This window comes from Tachyglossus aculeatus, unplaced genomic scaffold (assembly GCF_015852505.1).
Source record: "Tachyglossus aculeatus isolate mTacAcu1 unplaced genomic scaffold, mTacAcu1.pri scaffold_222_arrow_ctg1, whole genome shotgun sequence".
Taxonomy (NCBI): Eukaryota; Metazoa; Chordata; class Mammalia; order Monotremata; family Tachyglossidae; genus Tachyglossus; species Tachyglossus aculeatus.
In genome coordinates, this window is record NW_024044938.1 from 4,728 (window position 1) to 13,597 (window position 8,870).

An 8,870-nucleotide genomic window follows, 5' to 3' on the forward strand; every position below is an offset into this window, starting at 1 on the left:
GAGGTCTAATCCTACCTGAGCCCTCAAATGGATTGAAATCTACTCCCACCCGAGGACTGAACCCAAGCTGCAGGCCACATCTTCCAGAGATAGAAAGTGGACCTAGTCCTGATCCTGATTGGGAATTCAGGAGAGACCCTTGAGCACCAATCTTTCTATGCCCTGCAATGTTCTCAGCCTAAGTCTTCAGAGGAAAGGGTGGATCTTGGAGATGTTGTACAAATGAGACTGGCAGACTTTCGTGATTGATTGGCTATGTGGGGTGCATGAGAGAAGGATGACGCCTAGGTAGGTGCTTTTGTGATCGGAAGGATGGTTGTTTCTTCCGCAGGGTTGGAAAGGTTTGGGAGAGGACAGGGTTTTCAAGGGTTTGTAGAGAGCTCTGACATGGGCGTGTTGAGTTTTAGGGGGCCGGAGGACACCCAGGCATAAGTAGGTGTCCGGAAGGTAGAAGGAGATTCGACCTTGGAGGGAGGGAGAGAAAAGAGGGGAGGAGATAGAGATTTAGGTGTCATCTGCATAGAGATGATAGTTGACAGCCACGAGAGTGGAAGTGGTTGAACGCTAATGTGCTCGAGTTCCAAATGCTTTGTCCCGCTCTACCCTCCGTTTAGTACTCAGAGAAATGCAGTTTCCGAGCACTTGGAGGTGTCCAAAGGGTCAGTGCCCACGAGAGCTAAAGGCTAAATAGGTTTAGATGTTGGTGTTGTTGAATGATACAAAAGATTTGATCCGAGGCGTGTGTATATGTTGGTGTCTGAGGTTGTTCGTGGGCGTGTGTACGTCTTTGTAGGTCATTGCATGGGAATAGCAGGTCGGATTTAGGGTTTTGGATTCAGAGCTGTCTAGGGCTCAGAAGCATTGAAGCTTGCAGCTGGGTCAAGGGTCAGAATGATTGGGATTAAGGGCCCATAAGGGCCCGCACTTATTTGGGGGACCCCCCAAGAATCCCCACTGCCCCCCTGGGTTCTCCAGGCTCTGCTCCGGTCCTTGCCTGCGCCCCCTCTTAATTTGAAGGGCCCCCCCCCAAGTCCCCACTGCCCCCCTGGGTTCTCCAGACTCCGCTTCCCAGGCTTGGCTGCGCCCCCACTTAATTTGGAGGGCCCACCAAAATCCCCTCTGCCCCGCTGAGTACTCAAGACTCCGATCCCCAGTTTTGGCTGCACCTCCACTTAATTTGGGGTCCGCCCCCAATTCTCCCCTGGCCACCTGGGTACTCCAGATTCCGCTCGCCGGCCTTGGCTGTTCCGACACTTAATTTGGAGGGCCCCCCGAAAATCCCCACTGCCCCTGGGCACTCCAGACTCCGCGTCCCAGTTTCGGCTGTGCCCGCTGTTAATTTGGGGGGCACCCCTAACATCCCCACTGCCCCCCTCAGGCAGCCCACACCATCTTCCCGACCTGATCTGCGCCCCCAGTCGTCTTGGGGAGGTGGGGGGTCCTGGGCCCGGGCAGCCCGGGCACCTTGGCCCCGTCCCCCCGGCTGGGCGGCGCTGGGCAGGGCACCGGGGGCCGCAGAATGAGCTGGCCCTGCCTAGGGTTGGCCAAGGCCGGCTTCCTGGTGGCCGTGGGCCTGGGCGCCCTCCTGCTGCTGCCGCTCCTCCGTTGATTTGAGGAGGCAGGGCGAGATGGAGGTCCGATTAGGGAGCCCCCCACCCCCTCCTGCCGGGGAGCCCCCCAAGCCCGGGCGATCGGGTTCTGTGGGGGGCCGGCGGAGGGGCGGGGGGCCTAGGGCCTGCCGCTCCCAACCACCCGGGCCGGCCTCTCCCTCCTCTTCTTCCTCCCGCAGACCTTCATCTTCACGGACGGGGAGGACGGGCTCCTGCGTCTCCGGGCAGGTGAGCGACCGGGCATGCGGACCGTCCTGGAGCCCCCCACAAGAGAGGGGCGATGGAGTCCTCCGGTGGTCTTCGCTCGGGAGGCCGGCGATTTGGCCGTATGGATGGGCAGGATTCCCAAATGAAGCTCTGGGTTTGGGGGACACCCAGCGTTGTGGGGTGGGGTGGGGGGGCGTCTCCTTCATTCATGCATTCATTCATTCAATCGTATTTATTGAGCGCTTACTGTGTGCAGAGCACTGGACTAAGCCTTTGGGAAGTCCAAGTCGGCAACATCTAGAGACGGTCCCTACCCGACAACGGGCTCACGGTTTAGAACGAGGAGACGGACGACTAAACAAAACATGTGGACGGGCGTCAAGTCGCCAGAAAAAAATAGAATTAAAGCTAGAGACGCATCATTAACAAAATAAATAGAATGGTAAATATGTACAAGTAAAATAGAGTAATAAATCTGAACAAACATATATTCAGCTGTTGTATGTATGTTAGAGAAGCAGCGTGGCTCAGTGGAAAAGAGCATGGGCTTTGGAGTCAGAGGTCATGGGTTCAAATCCCGGCTCCTCCAATTGTCAGCTGTGTGTCTTTGGGCAAGTCACTTGACTTCTCTGGGCCTCAGTTCCCTCGTCTGTAAAAATGGGGATGAAGATTGTGAGCCCCCTGGGGGACAACCTGATCACTTTGTAACCTCCCCAGCGCTTAGAACAGTGCTTTGCACATAGTAAGCGCTTAATAAATGTCATCATTAATAATTAACTGTGGGGAGGGGAAGGAGGTAGGGCGGGGGGGATGGGGAGGAGGAGAGGAAAAAGGGGGATCAGTCTGGGAAGGCTGATATATGTTGCCAACTTGTACGTCCTAAGCGCTTAGTACAGTGCTCTGCACACAGTAAGCGCTCTATAAATCCGATGGAATGAATGAATGAAAAGGCCTCTTGGAGGAGGTGAGCTCTCCGTTGGGCTTTGAAGGCGCCTACCCCGTCTTCGCCCCCTTTTCGGACCGACGTCATTGGCTCTCACCCCCACCCAGGGCTGGCCTTCCCTTTCCCTCGCTCAATAAAAATGATAATTACGGCGTTTGTGCCATAAGGCGTCTGCCCTGAGCGCTTACTTTGTGCCAAGCGCTAACAACATATTAAGGACTTAACAAATACCGTCACTATTCTACCAGGTAAGCAGGTTGTCCCAGGGGGGTTCGCAGTCTTAAATCCCCGCTGTACAGATGAATTGTACTGAATTAGAACAGTGTTTTGCACACAGCAAGCATTTAAGAAATGCTATTAATAAATAATAAAGAATATTGAACCCTATTCGTTCGATAGAGTGAATCGTATTTATTGAGCGCTTACTGTGTGAGCGCTTGGGAACGTAGAGCACACAAATAAACAGTGACAATCCCTGACCACGGTGAACTCGAAGTCTAGAGGCCGGGCGGGGGAATACTGACATCGGGGCAAATAAACTAAAATATTTCTCCATCGGCTTCCAGGCTGTGAGCACCTGTGCTCTCTCCCCTCCCCTCCTAGTGCTCCTTGCTTGAAACATTCATTCAATGGTATTTATTCAGCGCTTACTGTGTGCACAGCACTGGGCTAAGCGCTTAATGCCGGCCTCCCCATCTCCAGCTTCTCCTCCGCGGCAGTCCAGCCCGCCCGCTGCCGCCCAGATCGCCTTCATTCGATCGTATTGAATACTACTACTACTAATAATAAAGAAGGCATTTATTAAGCGCTTACTATGTGCCAAGCACTGTTCTAAGCGCTGGGGAGGTTACAAGGTGATCAGGTTGTCCCACGGGGGACAGTATGTTGCCAACTTGGATTTCCCAATGCTCAGTCCAGAGCTCTGCACACAGTAAGTGCTCAATAAATACGATTGAAGGAATGAATGAATGAAATCTAGCCACCCGTTTTTGGGTTGGACAGGTGAGGCAGAGACACAAAAAAGAATAATTATTATTATTATAATGATGGTATTTGTTAATAATAATAATGAAGGCATTTATTAAACGCTTACTATGTGCCAAGTACTGTTCTAAGCGATGGGGAGGTTACAAGGTGATCAGGTTGTCCCACGAGGACAATATGTTGCCAACATGGATTTAATACGCTCAATAAATACGATTGAATGAATGAATGAATGAATGAATGAATGAGTGAATGAATGAATGAATGAATGAATGAATGAATGAATGAGTGAGTGAATGAGTGAATGAATGAATGAGTGAATGAGTGAATGAATGAATTCTAGCCACCCGTTCTTGGGTTGGAAAGGTGGGGCAGAGACACAAAAATCATAATGGTATTTGTTAATCATAATAATAATAATAATGAAGGCATTTATTAAGCGCTTACTATGCGCCAAGCACTGGTCTAAGCGCTGGGGAGGTTCCAAGATGATCAGGTGGTCCCACGGCAGGCTCACAGCCTTCATCCCCATTTTACAGATGAGGTGTCTGAGGCCCAGAGAAGTGAAGAGACTTGCCCAGAGTCACCCAGCTGACAAGTAGCAGAGCCGGAATTTGCACCCATGACCTCTGACTCCAAAGCCCGGGCTCTTTCCACTGAGCCGTGCTGCTTAATGCTGCTGTATGAACACCGAGATTTCCCCATTCCTTTTCTCCGCACCTTTGTGCGTGTTGGTTACAACCAGCGGGACGGACATTTCTCCTCCCGCCTGCTCCGTCTCTAAATATCCGTAGGCCTCGCCCTCCCCCCGCGGCCCGTGAAAGCGTAAATTCTTTTCGGGCAGGAAACGCGCGTGTGCTATGTGCCGAGCACTGTACCGAGCGCTGGACGAGGAACAGGTTAATGACGTTGGACACAGTCCCCGTCCCGCGGGGCCTCACAAGTCTTCATCCTCATTTCACAGATGAGGTAATAATAATAAGAATGATGGCATTTATTAAGCGCTTACTGTGTGCAAAGCACTGTTCTAAGAGCTGGGGAGGTTACCAGGTGATCAGTTTGTCCCACGAGGGGCTCACAGTCCTAATCCCCATTTTCCAGATGACGGAATTGAGGCCAGGGGAAGTTAAGTGATTTGCCCAAAGTCACACAGCTGAGTCACACACAGGTCACTGAGGCCCAGAGAAGTAATGTGACTTGTCCAGGGTCATCCAGCTTCTCTCTGTGCCCCGATCACTCTGTAGCTACCCCGTTGTTTAGCCCCCCTTTCCTCATCTCCTTCCACGTCGCCCTGACCCGCTTTCTTTATACATTCCCGCCTCCCGGCCCCACACCGCTTCTGTCCCTCTCTGTGATTTAGTGATTCGTATTAATGTCCGTCTCCCTCTCTAATAATAAGGATACTATTGAGAAGCACCGTGGCTCAGTGGAAAGAGCCCGGGCTTTGGGGTCAGAGGTCATGGGTTCAAATCCCGGCTCCGCCAACTGTCAGCTGGGGGACTTTGGGCAAACCACTTCACTTCTCTGCACCTCGATTCCCTCATCTGTCAAATGGGAATGAAGACTGGGAGCCCCATGTGGGACAACCTGATCATCTTTTCATTCATTCGGTCGTATTCAATGAGCGCTTACTGTGTGCGGAGCACTGTACTAAGCGTTTGGGAAGTACAAGTTGGTAACATCTTGCATTCCCCAGTGCTTACAACAGTGCTTGGCACATAGTAAGCGCTTAACCAATACCATCATTATTGTGATTATCCTCTGGGCTTCAGTGACCTAATCTGTAAAATGGGGATGAAGACTGTGAGCCCCCCGTAGGACCACCTGATCACCTTGGAACCTCCCCAGCGCTTAGGTCGGTGCTTTGCCAAAACTAAGTGCTTAACAAATGCCACCGTTATTATTACTATTATTAATAATAATACTCTAGAGGAGTGTCCGCTCACTGTGGGCAGGGAACGTGCCTGCCCTCTTCCGTTGGACTCTCCCAAGCGCTCTGCCCTGCTCACAGTAAGCGCTCAATAAATGCGACTGATTGACGTGATCGGGCGCTGTGCACTGGGGAAGTGTTTAATCAATCTATCAATCGTATTTATTGAGCGCTCACTGTGTGCAGAGCACTGTACTAAGCGCTTGGGAAGTACATGTTGGTAACATATAGAGACAGTCCCTACCCAACAGTGGGCTATTGTATCCAGCATCATCAAGGGAGGATTCCTCAGCGCTCAGTTCGCTGTCCCCTACCCCCACTATCACCCACAGACCCCGCTCCCTGGCGTCTCGGCAGGGGATCATGTCATCAACACCAACTGCTGGGCCGTCCACAGGCGCCAGGCCCTCTGCTGCAAGATGTCCGTGGAGTACCAGAAGTTCATCGAGTCGGGCCGGAAGTAGGTTGAGGCGTCCAGAGCCTGGGCGGGGGGGTCGGGGGGCACCCCCAAAGCCCCTTGCCCGCCACTAACCACCCGCCCCTGCCGGGCAGGTGGTTCTGCCACGTGGACGACAACTACGTGAATCCACGCGGCCTCCTGCGCCTGCTGTCGGCCTTCTCGCCCAGCCAGAACGTGTACCTGGGCCGCCCCAGCCTGGAAAACCCCATCGAGACCGCCCACCGCCTCCGGGGGGACGGAGCCGTGAGTACCCCGGGACGGGGGAGGGGGTGCTTAATACGCGCACGGCGCTGTACCCAGCGCTTGGGAGGGGACAGTGCGGCGATAAACGGACACGTTACCGGCCCGCCGCGAGCTTACGGCCTAGAAGCGGGAGACGGGACTAGGAAGAAATGACGGATGCGGACGCACGCGTCATGTGGGGACGGAGAAAGGGAGCGGGGGAAGAGGAGGGGGGGGCGCAGTCAGGGAAGGCCTCCTGGAGGAGGCGGGCCTTCGGTAAGGCTTAGGAACTGGGGAGAGCAATCGTCTGTTGGATTTGGGGCCGGAGGGCACTGCGGGCCGGAGGCGGGGCTGAGATACAGCCAGAAGGTTGGCATTAGACTGTGAGACCGCTGTTGGGTAGGGACCGTCTCTATATGTTGCCAACTTGGACTTCCCAAGCGCTGAGTCCAGTGCTCTGCACACAGTAAGCGCTCAATAAATACGATTAAATGAATGAATGAATGAATTAGACGGTGAGCCTGCTGTTGGGTAGGGACCGTCTCTCTGTGTTGCCGACTTGGACTTCCCAAGCGCTTAGTACAGTGCTCTGCACACAGTAAGCGCTCAAAAGTTTCCAGATGAGGTAACTGAGGCCCGGAGAAGTTACGGGACTTGCCCCAAATTACCAGCTGACGCAGGTTCATTCATCCATTCAATCATATTTGTTGAGCGCTTACTGGGTGCAGGGCACCGTACTTAGCGCCTGGGAAGTCCAAGTTGACAACATATAGAATTGGTCCCTATCAGACAACCTCTCATCCATAAGATGCGCAGTGTCTGAAAGTCCTGTGTCCCCCTTCCTCTGGAGCCCTCCACGTACTCTGAGTTTGTCCAATTCCTCTAGGAGCCCTAACAGAATGAACCCTAGAGAAGACTCAATCCTCTGACCACGGTGAGACTTAAGTCGTAGGCGACTTTGAAGGACCCGAATCCTTAGCCTTCCCCAGCCCTCCATGAACTGATCACGAATCCACCTGAGCCTTTAAGTTCTCTCAATCTGAATCCTACTTACCTCTGACACAGCTCCGAGCCCCAGAGGATTCCGAGCCCTACAAAACACTGAAACCAACGGTCTAACTCCTGCCAACTCTTCCTGCACCACGCCACCTACACATTTATGCGGGGACACACACAAGCACACACACCCCCTCCCGCCTCCCCCCAACAGAAACACACACACACACACACTCATGAACTCAAACACACCCTCACTCATGGACACATAACGCATGTCTGGTGAAATCTTTCAAAGAACTTCCTTTCGATAGTCTCCTGTCCTGTCACTTATTCAAAGGACAACAGCAATAATATCTCGTGCACATTGTTCCTTCATGAGAAAGCCTGCTTGAACATGGGGCAATTCACGTTCCACGAAGGTCTCCATTCGATGCTTAATAACTTTTAGCACTACCTTTCTGGTTTGCAAGATGAAGAAATAAATAACGATAATTTGAGGGGTTACTGTTATGGATCAACTGGGTCATTAGACGTCGCCAGCAATTTGTTCACTGCTGGGGCCATGAATCCTCCAGAACTCTGCACTGCTCTGAATCTGAATCCTTGAGTCCACTCTGTCATTCATCTCACATTTCCAATCCATCACCAGAGCCTGCCAGTCTCACCTGCACAACGTCGCCAAGATCCGGTCTTATCTCTGCACGCAAATCGTTACCCTGGTAGTAGAAACACTGGAACTATCCTAACCGGATTACTACATCGACCTCCTCTCTTACCTCCCAACCTGCAGCCTCTCCCCGCTTCCATCCTTACTTTACTCCACTGCCTGGGTTATCTTTCTCCAGAAGCATGCAAGGCATGTCACCCTACTCCTCATAAATATCCACTGGTCCAGCCCAATTATTGCCTCAGGTTCTCTTCTTTCGATCCCCCCTCTGTTGACCCCTAGATCTCGGTTCCGATTGTTCTCTGAACTATGCCGCTCCATGGCTGATCTGCCTGAGTCTTCGTCTGCTGAATTTCAACCTTCTCCAGTGAAGTTGCTGCATTCGGAGTCCTGCCACACGCTGGGCCCTGATCGCTCCATGCCGTTCAGAGGCCCCGAACTCTCCCCGGGTTCTGAGGAGAAAACGGTTCGGAGATTGAATCCTTTGGGTGCCTAAAGAGCTCTGAGGCCCCTAATCCAACTGAGCTCTAAGGTGCTCCGAGGTCTAATCCTACCTGAGCCCTCAAATGGATTGAAGTCTACTCGGACCCGAGGACTGAACCCAAGCTGCAGGCCACATCTTCCGGAAATAGAAAGTGGCCCTAGTCCTGCTCCTGATTGGGAATTCAGGAGAGACCCTTGATCACCAATCTTTCTGTCCCCTGCAGTGCTCTCAGCCTCAGCCTTCAGAGGAAAGGGTGGATCTTGGAGATGTTAAACAAATGGGACAGGCAGGCTTTCGTGATTGATTGGATATGTGGGGTGAATGAGAGAGCAGAGTGAAGGATGAGGCGTAGGTGGTCGCTTTT

General features: G+C 52.6%; 1 protein-coding gene across 1 annotated transcript; it reads left to right on the top strand.

Annotated features, from left to right (window-relative positions):
• Positions 1-1,628: 1,628 nt before the first annotated feature.
• Positions 1,629-8,518, top strand: LOC119923703 (beta-1,3-N-acetylglucosaminyltransferase radical fringe-like). Its single transcript, XM_038743001.1, has 6 exons — positions 1,629-1,634; positions 1,790-1,838; positions 6,032-6,134; positions 6,227-6,377; positions 7,693-7,774; positions 8,391-8,518. The coding sequence occupies exons 1-6, from the start codon at positions 1,629-1,631 to the stop codon at positions 8,516-8,518; spliced, it is 519 nt and encodes a 172-aa protein (XP_038598929.1).
• Positions 8,519-8,870: the final 352 nt, after the last annotated feature.

What these genes read in the sequence shown, in the direction of transcription:
- LOC119923703 (XM_038743001.1), top strand. An exon ending in TTCATCGAGTCGGGCCGGAA is followed by an intron (nt 6,135 to 6,226) that starts GTAGGTTGAGGC and finishes CCTGCCGGGCAG; the next exon opens with GTGGTTCTGCCACGTGGACG. An exon ending in GCAATTCACGTTCCACGAAG is followed by an intron (nt 7,775 to 8,390) that starts GTCTCCATTCGA and finishes AACCTTCTCCAG; the next exon opens with TGAAGTTGCTGCATTCGGAG.